We start from the raw sequence: 19,106 nt of genomic DNA, 5'->3' as shown, positions 1-19,106 counted from the left end.
AACAGCCTTGGGATTTTCTAAAGACAGTTTCCTTAGAATGCATGTACTCTGAGTATTTCTGAGCATATGTGTAGTAAGTCTCTCGAAATTTAAATTATTATATAGCCCATTAAATTACCTAAATCTGATACATCAACATGGGAATGAGAAAGAGGAGGAGAAAGAAGTAAAGAACCAAGCAGTTACCACAATAAAGCAAGTGCGGGGGTCATTCAAGCAAAAAGCCATGAAGCTTCGCATTTGCAGTCTGCAGAGCCACAATCAGAAGCACTGTCCTGGATCAGTTTTCATTTTTGCTGAATCTTTTTATCTTGTCTATAGTTGTCTGCTTTTGTTTTAAGTCTAGTTATTTTAGACCTTGGGCCTCGTAGAGTCCTGCTAATGACATGTTCATATAATCTGAACAATCGGTCTTTGTTTTCCTGGGATGCAATTTCTTTGCTTTTGCAAGATGTCTAAGAACATGAGTAACCACTTCACAAAAATATGCGATGAAGATAAATATAATTGTAATTAAACAGAAAGTATTTAAAAACCTAACTTGGTCTTGACACTGTGAAAAATACAATAGAATTATGTACAGTGTGGGCCAAAAATAGGTTTAGAGTTGTTCATACGGAAAATAATAAAATAATGAATAAAAAACAATACAAGATTAAACTCTGTTTCATGTACTCACAATCGTAAACCTACTTTTGCCCCACCCTGTATTAGTTAGAATTCATTGGGTGCAAGGAACATATTCTATGCAGCTAAAACTGGTTTAATTGGTAAGGCAGTTCTTTTCCCCCAAAACTAAAGTTCTGGAGGCGAGGCAGTTTCAGAGTCTGTGTAGCCACTCAACAATAGAATGAAAGGCCATGTTCTCGCAGCTTTCAACTCTGCACCCTTAGGTTACTGGCTCTCATTTTTGGCTTTTCTCGTCTGGCTGGCAAGACAGCCATCGTAGCTCCCAGCAACCACAGGAAGGCACAAAACAGGAGGTTTTATTTTCATGAATTTTTTTTAAATCAGGGAGTTAAATATTTCCCTGCTGAGAATCCACAGAATCTGCTTCCACTCAAGTCGCATTGGCTACAATTGGGCTCACTGCCCAAGTCCTAACTACTAAAGATGTGGCAAAGTAAGTACTTAGGCATTTTCAGTCAAGAAAGTATGACAGAACTTGTAGGGTGCAGAGAGCTCGTACTTGAGGAAAGAACACAACCTGTCGCACAGTATAAGGTACATTTCCAAAGAGTTTATGATTGCCTATTAATAACATCATTTTGTATGGCAATTAACAATTCACAAAGCACTTTCTAATGAATTACTTCACTTAATCTTCACATTATCTTGCAAAATAGATTAAATAACTCCATATTTTTAATGAAGAAAGTAAATCTCAGTATGGAAAAAGACTAGTAATGTAGTGCAAATGAAGCCTTCTACAACTTCCTAAGTCTAGCAGTGAACACCATGGACATCAGGCAGACCCAAAATAGAGACTTTAAGACTAGAAGCTGAATCAGGGAATCCAGACACTACATAGCCAGATCACTACCAAAAATAAATTCACGGCCTAGGAAATGAGGAAATGAGTGAACAAGAAAAAATTAGCAGCCAATAAATGGGTAAATTCTAAGACAGAGGCCACGAATGTAAAATGAGCTGAGGATATTAATTCCACAGTATTTATTGGGCACCTACTGACTCTGTTTAGACTGTGAAGAGAATCAATGTGAATTAAACATAGTCTCTACCTTCTAAGGGCAGAGTTATATAATACCAGTTAGTAAATGCTGAATATGAAGCTCAATGCTCCATGAATACATGGGGAAAGATCAAGCATATAGACAGACTTCAGGGAGGAGGCGGCATCTTCCCTTCACCTTGAAGACAGGATAGTGAACAAGAAAATAGGTGCTACAAGTGGAGGCAATGTATCAACAGAGATATAATAATAGAGACTGGAGTCTATGGAAGAATAGAACGGGGAAGCTAACAGAGCAGGGGAAAGGGTCGTCTAGGTAGGAATTGATGGATAAGGGAGGATGGAGAATGGCCTCTTGCATGTGTCATCATAAACATCAGTTACTAATTTACTTGAAATTAAGTGACTTTTGGCCAAGGGGAGCAATTGCATGAAACAAGGCATACAAAGGAGGCAGCCAAACAGGAATGGGGCATTTAAATATCCCCGACTCTGTGGCCCCTGCGAGCTCCTGCCAAGGAGTCAGACTCCGCCGGGATGCAGTGAACGCTGCCCTGCAGGATCTCTCCATCTGCCTAAACCATGAGCCTCTTGCCTCGCATTTATCTTCTGAATGACACCTCAGACTGTGGAGCGCTGATCTCTTCTATAAAATAAAACTCCACAATAAGCCCCAAATTTCATGAGTAAATCATCTTGGTGTTTTGGGAAATTCTTGACCCAATATCAGGAACACTAGACTCTCTTATTTTTATGAGTCTTGCTGCCTTATTGGGAAAACCCCAATAGGGAAACATATTGGTTTTCCCAATAAGGCAGGAAATGAAAGTAGCCTAACTCCAAAAGACAAACAGCCAACCAAAGTGTGTTTCCGAAACAATCCCTTTTTGTTTCCAACTCAAGGTAACATTAAGGAATAACCAAGTTTTACTTGCTTTGTTTTTGGGAGGCCTCCATAAATGAGGTTTCTCTTGTACTTCAAAGTTCTGAACAGTAGAGATTCTACCTGTCTTAGGAGAGATGGACACAGATAAAGCCATCTGAGGGAATGGACCAAGGACTTCACCTGGTTACTGCTCACCTGGAGCATGGCCACCACACTCACTCTTTTATGACCATCAAGAATGACCATGCTGGCATACTATTACCGCTTTTCCCTTCACAGCTTGAGCATGGAGGGAAGGCTTCTATTGTTTAGCAGAACAATGAGTATTAATGCTAACAAGCATTGAACCGACAATCTCAGTTCTGGGAGTCAGTTTGAAATAAACAAGAAGATCGGTGCACTCACTGAAGCAACCCGAATGTTCATCAGTAAAAAGGTTGTTTTATAACTGTAGTTTTGAATGCCATGGAGAATTTAAAAAAATGGGATAGATCTATTTGTACTGACACAACACATTAAACTTTTATAAAATGCAATTTAAAGAACCATACATATAGAATTGTCTCATTTATATAAAAACAATGTACAAATATATATAAATTATTCACATATAATATTTAATAGTGAACATATCTGGAGACTGGGATACAGGACTTTTCACATTTTTCATAAGTATTTCAGTATTGTGGGGCTTGAGGGAAAGGTTTCGTATCTGTACGTAAGTGGTGACATGGCAGGACTGACCCAGAAGGGCCAGGTCCAGGAGTCTCTTATCTGAAAACAGGTAGGACAGCCTGAAACGGGAAGACTAGGGAGAGATGGAAGAGAGATAATGGAGAATTTCCTAGGATAAACAGAAGACAAAGGTGAGTTCTGGCCCCAGGGCAGAGCAGGGACTGCCAACAATTTATTCTGTCCTACACTGTCAGCTTAATACGGACGGCGGAGGGCTCAATCATTGCTCACCACAACTTGCCTGTGAAACCTTCAGCACGTTACTTCTCAGGGTCAGCTTTCTCTTCAGTTAGAAAAGGAGAAAGGAGAGGATCGTCTAAGGGGAAATGTCACAATCCTTGGCAATGCTGAATACGAGGGAGCTGCGCTTGTCCGTGTCAGGTCCGGGGCTGCACCGGCCGCTGCAGTCCGCCATCCACTGCTCCGAGAATGAGGAACTAGATTTTCCTGTATTCTAAGGATACTCAGGGTATCCTGGGCCTTCTGCACTGTTGTTTCAGTCAGTTCCTTATATTTTCTGGACTATCCCCCTGTTGGAGGAGATTATTAAGAGAACATGACCACCAGCTGACCCCCAAACCCAGCTCAGGCAATCGGAGGCTCCCCCACAACTGCCCCCGTCCTTGGAATGTATGTTGTGCCCACTGTTCCACAGCTGGAGCTGTCTCAAGGGCTTCGCCTTCAGAGAGTAAGATGCTGTTGAGACCATTGAACGGTATATGCAACTGAACCCAGTAAAGGCCTCTATGTAAACTTTTAAGATTCTAGTGTGAAGATCTAACTTGTCTTGTGGCTGCCCAAGAAAAACTTAGTAAGTTCCCTTGCTTATTAAAAGTGCCATCTACCAATTGGGACAAGTCTGCTGCTCCTTCCATCTCCCCCTGCCCTCCATGTACAGGGGCCAATTCCAGATTTCACCTGTGAAGCTTCCACGATTTCAAATCAACATTGTCTAACCTTCAGGTAAATAGAGCAAATCTACATTTGTGGCCACATGAACTATGCCACACACATGGCATTTCAGCAAATATTTCAAGGAACAGCCCTCCAAGTGTCATTTAGTAACTCATGCAACATTGATAGCCTATTGCTTATAAAGGTGAAAATTGTTGCAATGTGTGCAGTTGATGGAGAAGAGACGCAGCCTCCTCAGTAGCTAATAAAAGGCCATATGGAGACACCCTTCAACACTGATGTTACATTTCATTTTTTTAATGCACTAGAGATTGCATGGGAAATTAGGTTTTCTGAAAGCTAGCAAAGTGGCATGTCTGTTGCCTTTCCTTGGGACTTTGTCATTTATATTTATGATATTGTTTTTAAACTGACAAGGTGACTCAAATCAAATCCATTTGCAGAACTTATTTTGGATGCGCTGCTATAGATTTCTATATGTCACAAATCCACACCTTGGAAATAGACTAAATAAATATCATACCTTATGTACTAGTGTCCTCCAATATCTGTAGTAGTCAAGATAAAATAGACAATCTTTTTTTACTTTATCTTAGCTGAGTGAAGAATTTTGTTCACTGATTGGATAACCCACACATTTTTTCTCTCTCTCCCTAAGGGAAGTAAAACTAATCTTCTTCAGTGTTTACTCTGACACACATCCAAATAAAAAAACATTCAAAGAGTGTATTAAAGTATTAAGAAGTCTGAGGCTTAGCAGGACAAATAGATAACTTGCCTAGCATCCCACATCTGGTAAAGGGCCAAAACAGAACTAGAACATGGATCAGCCTCATATCCAAGTCCTTCCTCTTTCTGCAGTTCACCAAGATGCTACCCTGGGTCCACAACCATAAAAGCCTAGAGTGGACGCTTGACCAAGTGGACAGACAGCAGGAAAGGGAAGTGTATTTCTAAATTGGAATCAGAATCTTAGAAATAGGAAGACCCATCAATACCCATAATTAGGTTACTTCTGCATCACTTACACATCTTCACCGCCATTTATAGGACCCACAGCAAAGATATAAAATAAAAAATGTTTTCTTTTAGCCCTGCTTGCCCATGTTCATGCACACACACACATACAAATACACACCTGTTAAAATACTCAAATTATTGTATTTAATGAAAACAGAGATTTTAACAGCAGAAATGTCTATACAGAGGAGGCATATGTGCAGTATTCCTTAGGTTACTATTTTCTTTCCACTCTTGGTTCCCTCTGGAGAACATAGTTCCTGTTGATATTCTCTTCAGGAAGTGTTCGTGACACATATGTTGGGCTTGCCTTGTTCTTGAACCAAATCTGGGCTCTGTGAAGCCATGCTAGGGCAAATGAAAGCATGAACTGTACACATTAAAAGGTGATTAAAAGAAACTTTGCTGCCATTTTACATTGTTCAGAAAATCCCATTTTTCTGTGCCCTAATCTTCCCTTCTTCTTTGCCCCTTCCACTAGTTCTGTCATTGACCTTCTATTTACCTATTATTACATGTCTTTTTTCACACACTTAGCTCCTTTATAATCTCTTCCAGATGAAAATGTGTGTGTAAAAAGAGTAATACAGATTGTCAATACCTCTCCAAGAGTTATTCCTGGTTTACTCTCAATTCTAACTGGAATTGAAGATGCTGTCTACTGTTAAAAGAATTTCCAGCACCACCATGTATGCAAGAATGTATTTTTCGGGACAATCTTTGAAATCGTACTTGTGGATTATTTTCCTATTAATCTACAAATCTGTTGTCTAGCTGAATAGAGATACTGATGAGTCATAAAATTTTACTGAATAAAATACCACATCCTCATAAAAACGATGGAGGAAAGATATTTCACAAAACCATTTTTAGTCCACTGAAGAGTGATTCATACCCACGAATTGGCTAACAATTAGATGGTTAAAGAACCCTTTGCTGGAGTCTTAGCAAATGGAAGTCTAGAATGATCTTAAATGTCTTCTATAATAAGGTCTGGCATTTTGGAGAACAGAAAGGTCACTTTGACTCTTGAAACAAACACACAAAAAATCCCTTTCTGCTCCTGGTTCTTTGCTTGATGATCATAATAAATTCTCTAATCCTCTAGTCCCTTAGGTTTTGAGAGAAATGCCTCTTTATTTGGGTAAGCCAAAATAGCAAGCGATTGAATTCTCTCACCTGAAAAGGCGGTGAACAGCTTGTTTTAGTTTTTTGGCCTATTGCAGACACCATCTCTGAGCCATTTTATGAATGGTTGCTGCCAATTCAAATACAGCAGGTCCTTAAATAATATCCTTTCATTCAATGTTGTTTCATTATGACGTTGGTGAGGGAAAACAATCAGTTCCTGGCCATGGCCACTGTTCATGTGGAATTTCCACACTCTCCCTCGTGTCTTTTCTCCAGGCAGTCTGATTTCCTCCCACATTCCACAGATGTGCACATTAGGTGAAATGGCAGGTCCTATTTGTCCTAGCTGATTGAATGTGAGTGGGGGTTTGGGGGAGGGGTGAGCGGCCCTGTGATGGAAGGCATCCTGTCCAGGGTGTCCAGCCTTGCACCTTGAGCTGCCAGGATGGGCTCTGCCACCCACAGCCCTGAACTGGAATAGCAGGTTGGAAAATAATTATCTTGTTTTTATTAACCTTTCTTAAATGTGTGTATATCACACATTTATTTCAGTGTTTAATATTAGACATGTTTTGGGTCTTTATTTAGAAGTTTGGTGATGTTTTAGTGACTAGAAATATGACGCAAGAACTTAACTGTTGTTTATATCAATTAGCCTGTGGTAAAATTGTGGTTTTCATCTTATATCATTTTGCTTAAAGTCATAGTTTCCAAGAATTTTTTTGATAACGTTAAATGAGGTCTTACTGCATATGCAAGGCACATACTTAAAAAGTTTGTTTTTACCCCAATGGAATGATTTTCCAGTAATCTATTGACAGATCCCTAAGTAACTAATAGTATACTTAGCACAATGATCCTGGGTTTGAGTATGGAGTTTACAAAATGGATTGAAAGGGGTCTATTCTTAGCTAATTTTTGGTAAGCAATCATAATGTGGGCCATCAGCCACAATTTGAGAAATACCTCCCTAATCACAGAAGTCTTGGCCAATCTTAGGCAAAAAAAGGAAATGGCAAAATTTCCCCCTTTCCCCTATTTCATTGGCATTCGAGAGAGAGTTATCTGTCACAAAGGCCATAGTTATAGGAAGCACATGAGGGAAAAAAGTCTTATAGTTCAGAGTATTTTTAAAGGCGATAATATAGAATTATTTTTCTACTTCAGTAATAGACAAATACCTCCTACTTGAAATCAGCAAGCTACCTGGAGGAAACTGATTTTAAAAAGAATCCACATTGATATTAATAACTGATAAAATCCATATCCCACATTTCAGATTTATCATGAATTTCATGCTTCAACCTCATCTACTGCTCCCATTTCCCTGATGCTGTTTGCTGATACTTCTGTTACATATACTCGTACCTCTGCCCACTGACACTCCCTCCATGTTTTAGGCTCCAGGTGTTGTCTCCTCTTTGTACCTTTAATTTTCTCCCAGGAGAAAATTAACAACTCTTTGTGTTCTCGGAACACTACGTGGAGACCTCCTTTACAACATGTCAAAGTCTTCTTATGAATTCATCTTCTGCAAATTGGCTACCTGCTCCTTGAGAAAAACTGTCATATGCATGTATTTTTATTTTCAAAGGCTAGCATAAAATATTATAATTGCAATAGAAAATACTTACTGGTCTTCCTACTGTATGTTGCACAGTTTACAGCAGGTTCCACGCATTACATCATTTAATCCTTAAAATAAACATTTTATGTGGGCTCTGTCATTACCCTTATTTAAGATGGAAAGCTGCAGCACAGAGCAAGCAAAGCTGCAACAGGAAGGTGCGTGACAACAGAGGCAGCAGCTCTCCCGGAGCTGGGCAGTGCACAACCTGTGCACGGTGAGCAGCGGCCTCTCAGTCAATGCTTTTAGAACAAGCTTAAATGCTCCATTTGACATTAGGCTTTTAGCAGATATATTTGCAATTTAAAAAAATATTTTTACAGGTCTTGATGTCTTAAACCAAAAAATAGGTTGGGGCAAAAAGGGCCATCTGCTGAGTGTCCTTCAAAACTTACTAAATTTATTCTGACAGAAAATTATCATTAAAATTGGTCTGATGACCATACGGTCTAATGAGAATGACAAAACTAAAGGTGAAAATAGGACAGACGGAAGTCTTGGCAAAGACAGTCTAGAAAACAGTAGATTGTCATCACTGTTACTCTACTCTTCCACCCCGCCCCCAAGAAAGCCCTAGTCTAAGCTTTCCAGTCACAGAATTGAACAAGAAACGCCTTTTTTTTTTTTTTGCTATAGACATATGTAATGCTTATTGGCGATGTAAAGTTTTGCTAAAACAATAAAATCTTGTATGTTTTCATTTTCCAAAAGTAAGAGGATATTAGAATTTAACAAATGATATTCAGCCAATAAATATATGACACAAGCCCTCGCTGGTGTGGCTCAGTGGATTGAGTGCCAGCCTGCAAACCAAAGGGTCACCGGTTTCATTTCCAGTCAGGGCACATGCCTGGGTTGCAGGCCAGGTCCCCAGTGGGGGCTGCGCTAGAGGCTACCACACATTGATGTTTCTCTCCTCTCTCCCTCCCTTCCCCTCTAAAAATAAATAAAATCTTTAAAAAATATATGACATGGTTTCATGGCATTTCTCTAAATTAATATTTCATGATTTCAGAAACAAATTATTAGAATAACCCTGAAAGAAATTATTAAATTCTGCATTTCTTTTTATTTACTTTTATGCTCACCCAAGGACATTTTCTCATTGTTCTTTGACGAAGGAAGGAAAAGAGGAATGGAAACACAGATACAAAACAGAAGCAACATTTGATTGCCTCCCAATATGAGCCAGGATGGGGGATAGAAACTGCAACTTAGGTATGTGCCCTGAGAATCAAACCCAAAACTCTTCAGTTATAGGACAATGCTCCAACCAACTGAGCCACACCAGCCAGGGCTGCATTACTCTTTTTTAGAAAGACTTCAGGGGAATATGTGATCCTCTTATGTGTAAATGACTTTTATCATGCCCGACTTCATGGTAAATGGAAGAGAAGGTCACTGTAACAGTAAAAGGTTTGAATGCAGAGGGAGGAAATAGGCCATGAAGAATGACTAACAAAATTAGTCAGTTTGAATTATGGATGGATTTACTGAAATTTAATAATCATCTCATATCCAAGGTCATATTGTAGCTTCATTGCTAATGAACTAACCATTTTAACACAGATGCAGCATGGTTCATGAACAGTGATCAACACTGAGTTTCACTAACCATAGATCATAAAGAACGACATTAGGTGCATCTAAGCAGATTTTTAAAGAGACGTGCTTTTTCTGAGAGTGTTTATAACACCTATGAGTCTCTAGGATGGGCATCATTTCAAATCATGTTTCAAGGATATGGAATAATCCTAGGCTTAGGGAGACACCTACAGGTACAAAGAAAAACTAAAACGAGATTCTGAGAACCAGAAAACCATAGTTTAATCACAAAAATCAAAATGATTTTTCTTCAAAAGTATTCTTAAGTGCTCGGAGCATTTTTTACAATGTAAGCACAAATTATACAATACCTTAATAATAAACATGTAGGTATAAGAACATAGATTTTCAAAATTTTCTCTCTCACCTTTAAGCTACTTATAAAATCAAATTTTGTCTAATGGCCTAAAGGATGGTCCATTATTCTTTTAAAAAGAGGCAGACATGCCCTGGATGTTATGGTTCAGTGGACTGAATACTAGCCTGTGAACAAAGGTGTCGCTGGTTCATTTCCTAGTCAGGGCGCATCCCTGGGTTGCGGGCCAGGACCCCAACTGGGGGCGTGCAAGAGGCAACTGATTGATGTATCTCTGGCACATCGATGTTTTTCTCCCTCTTTCTCCCTCCCATCCCCTCTCTCTAAAAATAAATCTTTTTATAAAAAGAGGCAGAGTTAACCCATTAGTAGAAATATTAGATCCCCTATTTCACTTTTTTTTAAAAAAGTTTTTATGAGTACTGTGACGTAGGTAGGAATGTAAAGGTGCAGGTGGAGGGTGATGGTATCACAGGGCTGTGGTAATTTGGTCTGTGGACAGAGCTACAGTTCTTTAACTACTCCCTCTTCTCTCCTTTCCATTACATGCATCCCCCTCCCTGAAGTGGAAATCAGAATTCATTACTACATCTTTCTTCTGTGTAGATTTTGCTCAGAAAGGATTCTTCATCAAACCTCTCCTCCACTTCCTGGATGGTTATATTTGTATAACACTTAAATTTCCAGTAAGTTTCAAGGAAAGGATTTTGGTATCTTCAGAGGACCCTGAAGATATTTCAGTGTACTTCCAAAGCCAGAAAAGGTTCCAAAGCTCTAGTATTGTCAAAAAGATCATTGGAAAAAAAATCCCATAATTTTACCCTTTCCTGCTTTTGACTAGATTCCTGTGTATCCAGTCATAAAATTACTGCACACCTGAAAAGGTCCACAGGCTGCTGCCACCACTGAGACCAAGATGGCTGGGAGACTGGCCACCGGCCTCGGGGTGCCTGGGTCAAGGAGCCGGTGCTTGGCGCGTCCATCACCGTCGGGGGCCTCGCTCTAATTCTGCCTCCCTTCAGTCCCCACACCAAGTATGCCGCCATGATCAGCCAGGTCACGCCCTACAATTACCCAGTGCCCATCCGAGATGATGGGAACAAGCCTGACATGTCCAGCCACTCCTGGGACCCCCAGGGCCCAAGCTTGGAGTGGCTGAAAGAACTGTGAACACCTCCACTGACAGGGAGGAGGTCCTCTCCCCGGTGCCCCCAATAAAAATGTGAAAACAAAAGAAAAAAAAAAGGCCCACAAAAGACCAACCAAAATAGGTGAGGGAACAGATTCCACACAGCAAATACCTAAAAATCAAGAGCCTTCTTTTTTAAGATAAAATCCAGATTCTGTCAATTCAATCTTTCAAAATAAGATCATAGCCTCTCCATCTTAGCCATCTTTGAGACGCATCTAAGCAGGTAAGTGTAATGTTATAATTTCTCTATTACATTACTGTAACACTCTAACTCTTGTCTCCTGTCTTGCCCCCATTAAAAAGCTACTGTGCTAAGAACACAAATCGTAGCAGATTATTTCTGTGGTTAAAACCCTTTCACAAAGCTACTGTGCTAAGCTACTGTGCTAAGAACACAAATCTTAGCAGATTATTTCTGTGGTTAAAACCCTTATATGATTCTCTGTCTTTATCTACAGGATAAAGTCCAAGTCCCTTAACTGTACAAGCTTCTACCTGAGATCTGGCCCATCTGCCTTCCCAGTTTGGTGTCTTACCATTCATTCTTTTTAAAAAGATAATAGTAATAATAACAATAATGATATTAACAATTAACATTTATAAAACATGTACCATGTCAATATTGCCCTAAATACTTCTTACTGTGGTCAAATATACATAAAACTTACCTTATTAACCATTTGTAAGTGCACAGCTCTGTGCTTTAAGTACAGTTGCATTGCTGTGCAGCGGTCACCACCATCCATCTTGGACCTTTTTCATCCTCCCCAACTGAAACTCCACACCCACTGAACACCAATTCTTCATTCCTTCCTCCCCACAGCCTGTGGCAACCACCATTCTACTTTGTCTCTAAAATTTGATTATTCCAGGCACCTCATATAATTGAAATCATATATTGTCCTTCTGTAACTGGCTTATTTCACTTGAATGTCTTCAAGGTTCATCTATGGCGTTGTTGCATGTGTCAGAATTTCCTTCCTTTTTAAAACCAAATACTATTCTTATTTTAAGTATATTCCACATCTTATTTCCATTCATCTGTCATTGGACCCTGGATTGCTCCAACCTTTTGGCTCTTGTGAATAATGCTGTTATGGATATGGGTGTACAAGTAACTGTTCAAGTCCTTGCTTTCGATTCTTTCTGGGTTGTATACCCAGAAGTGAAATTGCTGGGCCATCTGGTAAATGGTTTAAAAAAAAAATTGTATCATCATAGCATTATTGTACATTCCCACCAGCAATGTACAAGGGCTCTATGATAATTTTATGTGTCAACCTGACTGGCCATGGGGCGCCCAGATTAAATACTATTTTGTGTGGGTCCACTACGGTGTTTCTAAATTCAACTAGCATTTGAATTAGTGGACTGAGACTGCCCGTCCCAATGTGGGCAGGCATGATCCAATCTGTTGAGGGTCTGACTAGAACAAAGACAGAGGAAAGAGGAATTCACCCCTTTTTTCCAGCCTCTCTGGGATTTGTATCACAGGCTCTTTTTGTTCTCAGGCCTTCAGACTTGGACTGAATTGTATCACTTCCTTTTCCAGATACATATACCTTACGTAACCCTTCCACATTCTCAGTTTACATTGTCATTCTGGAGGAAGCCATACTCACAATCAAAGCACTTTCAGTTTAGGGACTATTCATAAGTATCCACTCTCCTGGATCTTAAGCCAAGCCCAGCAATAACAAGGTCACACCCAGGAAGAAAGTAGAGTCAGATCAGAAAAAATATTCTGCTGTTTCCCTCCTCTTTCAACCTTTGGTCCTGATTTAATATTCTTACCGAGGTAATCCTAACAGAATTTGGCTGAAAACCATATAACCACAATATATTTCTCTACATAAATACCCTCTCACTACTTTTTCTAAGATAGATGTAATTATTTTATTCATGTATGAATTTTATTTTCTGGAGCTCAAGTCAATATAATGCTAAACTGAAAATGGGACTTGTCAGTTTTTTTAAGGTACAATTTAATTCTTAAAATAGAAAGTAAACAGATTTACAAGCAGAATTTCCCCAAAATCATGATTCTTAAAAATAATATCTTTGCCTAGAGTTTCTGGTATTGAGCATGTGTTATTAAGAGTTTTTAATATATAATCTTTATTATTTTTTTCCAGTACCATCTAGTCCCCTTATTGAGAGTTTTTGAGGACAATTTTTTTAAAGTGAAACTGTACATCCACACAGCATGACAACATTCTTATAAGTCAAGTAATATAAAGCTTTCAGGAAAGCATGTAGCAGGTGTTGAACATATCTTCTTTGATCATCACTGAAAGAGTATTTTAGGAGAAAACTAAACAAAAACAGGATGTTACATAGATTGTTGCTTCTTTTCCAAACACTTCTCAATATCATCAAGTACTTGTACAGCAGCCTTTGGAATTCGAGTCCCAGGACCAAATACATTGGAAACACCAACTTCAAACAGAAATTCATAATCCTGTTGAAAGAATTTGTTTAATTAATAGAAACAATAATATTTTTATTTTCGAGAAAATGAAACAAAAGAACAATATTTGCTTCTCTTTCTTCTTTGTCCCCAATGCCCCAAACTTTCTCAACTGGTGCCCTATTGGCATTTGAGCTGAAAATGTTTTCTTTGATTGGAACTGCTAAGAGCCACCAGCACCACCCTTACACTCCAAGTCATTAAAAGAACAAAACACATTCTGCCCATTTTCCAAACACCCCAATATGTCGTTTGTGCTCAGAGCTGTATGACCCAAAGCTTGAGAATGTCTGAACCCAAAACCAAAATTTTCTCTCACCTAAATTCTCCCTATGTATTATTATTTGTGTTAAATTTAGTATAATATTTAGCTTTGAGTGTATAAGGCTATCTATTTGCTCCAAGGTATTTTGTCTACAGCTATCAAATAGTCGTACTTTGAATCTGGCTTCATGATGGAATTAAGATATTTTTATATATGAAGATTACCTCATTTTTTAAAAAATTCTGTTGTTGATGCTGCTGTTCATTAGTTTATTTTAAACAAAGTCTGAGTGAAAATATTCATAGGGCACAAATACAGCTCCAGGCTTTAGGCTGTTTCAATGCTGGACTATTTATAGCTATGATTTCAAGTTTAGGACATGCTTTAAACCCCTGATCCTCGCTCACTAGGTAATCATATATTCCAGGACATTCTGGTTTGTGTTTACTGTTGCAGCAGTTTTTTTTACTCATTAGTTTTTCTTTTTTTTTTGATTGATGTATAACTGACATATAGCATTATATTAGTTTCAGGTGCATAGCACAGTATTTGTATATACTGCAAAATGATCACCACAATATGTCCAGCTATCATCCATCACTACACAGTTAGAGAATTGTGTGTGTTGAGAACTTTTAAGATTCATTCTCTTAGGAGCCTCTTAGTAACAAATATGCAATACAGTATTACTAACTATAGTCACCATGCCACACATTACACCTCCATGATTTATTTACTTTATAACTGGAAGCTTCTTGTACTTTTTGACTCCCTTCACCCATTTCACACACCCTCCGCCTCTGGCAATCACCAGTCTGTTCTTTCCCATGTGAGAGCATGTTGTATTTGTCTTTCTGTCTGACTTATTTCACTTAGCACAATACCCTCAAGTGTTGTCACAAATAGCAAGATTTCATTCTTTTTATGGCTGAATAATATTCCATTGGGTGTATGTACCCCATTTTCATAGAGATGCATGTTTTCATTTTTCTTAAATAAATGCCCAGAGGTAGAATTACTGGATCATTTGGTAGTCCCATTTTTTATTATCTTTGAGGACCTTCCATAGTGATTTCTATAGTACCTGCACCAATTTACATTCCCACCAACAGTGTACAAGGGTTCCCTTTCCTCTACATCCTTCCCAATACTTGTTATTTCTTGTCTACTTGGTAACAGCTATTCTAACAGGTGTGAGCTGGTATCTTGTGGCTTTGATTTGCATTTCATTGATGATAAGTGATGTTGAATATCTTTTCAGGTACCTGTTGACCATCTGTATGTTTTCTTTGGAAACATGTCAATTCAGATACTCTAACCATTTTTTAATTAGATTCTTTGTTTTTTGCAGTACCCTTTTTAATAGCACCCATTTTTATTCTCAGAGGTGATCATATTTAGATGATGAATTACATGGTGATGCTAATTATTCCCCAACTATTTCCTTCCTATTTCTACTATTTCCTTATAATATTCTTGTAATACTATAATTCTGCAATGGCACTTAACATATCTTACTGAACTTTTCTCCTTCTAGTCTACGAACCTCTAAGGACAGAGTTAATGTCTAATCATCTTTATATCCTCAGTACATGATGATGCTCAAAATATGTTATTGTTCTTGGGCATTGAACTATGGACTTAAAAGTTCAAAGAAAAATTGACAAAACATGTAATAATAATTTATCTCCAAATTGGGGAATGTCAAATTGATGCTATCTTCTTCTATCTTTACTAGTAAGTCTGTATACCATTTGTTCTGACATCTGAATTATGGATTTGGGATAAAGGACTCAACTAGGAGAGGCCTGTGAAATGTTGCAACTGGAGAAAGGGTCCTTGGCTTATCTAAGCCTTAAATAAGGCTTGTAAAATCTATTTTAATGAGAGGATAAAATGTTAAAAACAAGTGAATCTGAGTAAAGGGTAATGCCGATGTTCTCCATACTAACTGCATTTTGTACCTCATCCATTAGTTTGAAATTACTTCTAAATCAAAGATCATTTTTGTAAAATGTCCTCTACTAAGCTGGGCCAGGCCTATCACACTGCCTGCCTAACGAGAGAAGTGGGCGCCATGAGGCTGCTAACCTTGCCTGAAATGCAATACTTGGAAGCTGCTGTTGTTTAAAGGGTTAGAAGATCCTGGTGGTAGTTGCACATGCTGGTGAGGGCAAACCACCTTTATTCAATCAGGCTGCAGAAACTATAAGCTCCATAATGGCAGCGGCTAAATCTCTTTGACTAACCACCATATGTTAGTGCTATCTAATTTAAAATCTAAGTGTCTTTCAGTCGAATAACATTTTATATATTTACTGCAAACAAATAACAAGAAAAATGCATGGATGTTGACTGCTATAATTATATTATAAAGGATATCCATATTAACACTCAAGTGTGTCATTACAGAAAATGATGCTTAGGTTTTAAACTCATGGGGAAAAAAAGCACAGTAAACACCTTCAGATGTTCTAAGTGATTCAAATATTCAGAGAGTTAATACACATGTATGAAATATGTCTTGAAAATGTGACTTGCTCATATAATAGGCCTGTTTTATTCTCAACTAGTATTTCAATTCCATTATTTTGTGCTACCTAATTATCTTGGTTCTTAAATTTTAATATCATGCCCAAGAGCTTATATATTACAGTCTCTAAAACTGCAATATAGATAGTATTCCATTGATAGATAGCAGTAAAGAATAAAAGCCCTTTATATTCCAAAATAGTAAACTACATTTATGAAAAAAATAGGCAAGTATGCTAACAAAAGCAATTTTGTGTTGAGTAGATCACCTTTAAGTACTGTGTTGAAAAAGTTAAAAATATATAGTTTGTTTACTAGCCTCACATTATTACCAATCTCATAACCTCATATGTATTTTCTCATTTTATAAGTATGTAAGGTCACTATTTTATATTCTGAGTTGTAATGGAGGAAAAAAACTGTAAACCTGAACAAAAAAAAAATCACATATCAATGACAGATTCCTGCTATAGTTGTGGGGCCTTTGTAGCATTTATAAATCATTTACTGCCCTGGTAGGGTAGCTCAGTTGGTTAGAGCGTCATACTGATATGCTAAGGTTGCAAGTTCAATCCCCAGTCAGGGCACATACAGGAATCAATCAATGAATGCAGGGATAGGTGGAACAACAGATTGATGATTCATTCTCATTCTCTCTCTCTCTAAAAATCAATAAATAATCTAAAAAATAATAAATCATTTACTTAGAGTAATCTCATATACAGTTCTATCTTAATATTTTTTCCATTCTCAGTAAAAAAAGAACTTGATGTAATTAAAAATTGGATTATAAACAGACCCAATTTATATATTAACTAATTATTTTAACTGATAGGTAAGGTAATATGTGGGAGGTGTTCCCCACCCCACTAGTAAAGTAATTGACATCACTGATTGTTATCAAGCATCCAATTCATCTTTCCTACACAATCCATATATTTGTTCAAGAATTCATCTCTTCCCCATTCAGCCAATAATTTTCAGGACAGGCTGATTCCATTTATATCTGAAATAGGGTATTTTTTGGCTCAAAGAAAATTATACCCCAAGCAAATTAGCTTTAGTGCAAAAAGGGTTTTATCAGACCACGTTACTGATACAGCTCTGAGTTAGGACTACATGTAGGGGTGTGAACACAGAAGAAATGGAATACATAGCTACTCTAAAATAACATAAGCAAACACTGCCAACCAGCTAACTAAAGGACTCACTTAACTACCACAACAAGGACTGCGCACTGTATCTCTAGTTAATATTTGCACAGTGTGTTTAGCATTCTTCTCTATTCCAACTGTGAGATTTTATTGCTTTATCCTGTTTATTGAATATAAAGAAAGCAGCTCTCTATTTGGGTTACTAGTTTACAAGGAGATAATTCCTCGCAGAAGCTCTATAAATTGTTAAATTAAATTATACATAATGAATTACACATAGGTGGAATAGAAAAACCATTGCCCACTTTTGGACTTTGCAGAACTTAGTAAAATCACTTAGTAGAAAATAATTTGGTTCAAAGTCTACAACAAATTTATCTTCAGGAAAGGTGTAAATTAAAGAACTACACATCAGCTATTGTTACTCAGGATTCCCATCATAATTCTAGAAAAACAAAGGAGATGAAAAATACCTGTGGTGGTATCACCCCTCCACACATAACAAGAATGTCTGGCCGTCCAAGGGCATTTAGTTGTTTGATGAGCTCGGGAACAAGGGTTTTGTGACCAGCAGCGAGTGTGCTCACACCCACAGCATGCACATCTGCGTCCACAGCCTGCTGGGCCACTTCAAGGGGAGTCTAAACAATTAGAAAGTAAAGAGACAAATCGTCATTTATTCCAAAAAGTGTTTTAAGTGTTATCTACGTAATTACATTCCAAGATTTTACTCATTAAAAATATTGAAGTCATATAATTTCATATTTCATCATTCTCAAATCATAAATACCAACTCATCCAACGGATGCAATAAATACCACTGCTGTAAATGCTTCTAGTGCTACAATTTATCAGTCAAGTTACACCAAAATATATTATCTCTTCACTGTAATTTTTAAAAAATATGTTGTCTTTATTATCAGTATGTATTGAGTTGTTGTGCACTACAAGGCAACCTGTTATAGTATCTATGAAGAAGTAAAAGACTAAATATAAAATGCAATGTTAAAAGAGAATCTTAGATTTTAAAACAGAATGGGAAAGGTGATGTTAGCGAGAAGACACTTCAGGAAGCTCCAGGACCTATTTCTCCCACGAAAACACTGAATTAACAGTAATATGTGGACCAAAATATTGTTATAAGAACTCTAGTTTTAACCAGTTTAGGATACAAAAATCATAAAGGACATTTTCAAGTATTCAAATATTAAGTTACCTAAGATCATATCCACTTTCTGTAATGTCTGTGACATGCTTTGATACTTTACATGTATTTAAACCTTTTCATATACAAGATACCTAAGAGTTTCTCATTGTGAATATTATGTAAATTGAGAAGCACGGAAAGGATAAGGCCATCTCAGAAACCATGGTACAATTATTAGCATAAAAAAATTATCAAAACCTGTGACTTTTCTAAGTTTGGTAAGATTTTAAGGTTCATAATTTTAATGTAGAAACAAAAGATTCTGCACCCTCAGTAATGGAGCTACATTCAAAAAGATCTTCAGGTAAGTCACACAGCATAAAGATCAAATTTTGAATCAGTGAAAAAATGTTAACAT

The 19,106-nt window shown here is 37.6% G+C and overlaps 1 protein-coding gene and 1 pseudogene across 2 annotated transcripts in view; one reads left to right on the top strand and one right to left on the bottom strand.

The window, feature by feature from the left end:
• The first annotated feature begins 10,844 nt into the window (after positions 1-10,844).
• LOC129067514 (NADH dehydrogenase [ubiquinone] 1 alpha subcomplex subunit 3-like) lies at positions 10,845-11,098 on the top strand (annotated as a pseudogene).
• A 2,113-nt stretch (positions 11,099-13,211) lies between these two features.
• The window catches only part of MMUT (methylmalonyl-CoA mutase), a 40,918-nt gene continuing 35,023 nt past the window's right edge, over positions 13,212-19,106 (bottom strand). For both annotated transcript variants that reach the window (XM_054569472.1, XM_054569473.1), the window contains exons 12-13: positions 18,015-18,182; positions 13,212-13,581 (exon numbers count right to left, since the gene is read on the bottom strand). In XM_054569472.1, coding sequence (XP_054425447.1) covers positions 13,453-13,581; positions 18,015-18,182 — 297 coding nt within the window. In that variant the 3' untranslated portion in view covers positions 13,212-13,452. The remainder of the gene's footprint in view (positions 13,582-18,014; positions 18,183-19,106) is intronic.

The sequence above is a fragment of the Pteronotus mesoamericanus genome, unplaced genomic scaffold (assembly GCF_021234165.1).
Source record: "Pteronotus mesoamericanus isolate MK-2021 breed Mesoamerican mustached bat unplaced genomic scaffold, CSHL_Meso_final contig_20, whole genome shotgun sequence".
Lineage (NCBI taxonomy): Eukaryota > Metazoa > Chordata > Mammalia > Chiroptera > Mormoopidae > Pteronotus > Pteronotus mesoamericanus.
The sequence above is the reverse complement of the archived record's forward strand: the minus strand, read 5'-3'. Positions and strand labels throughout refer to the sequence as shown.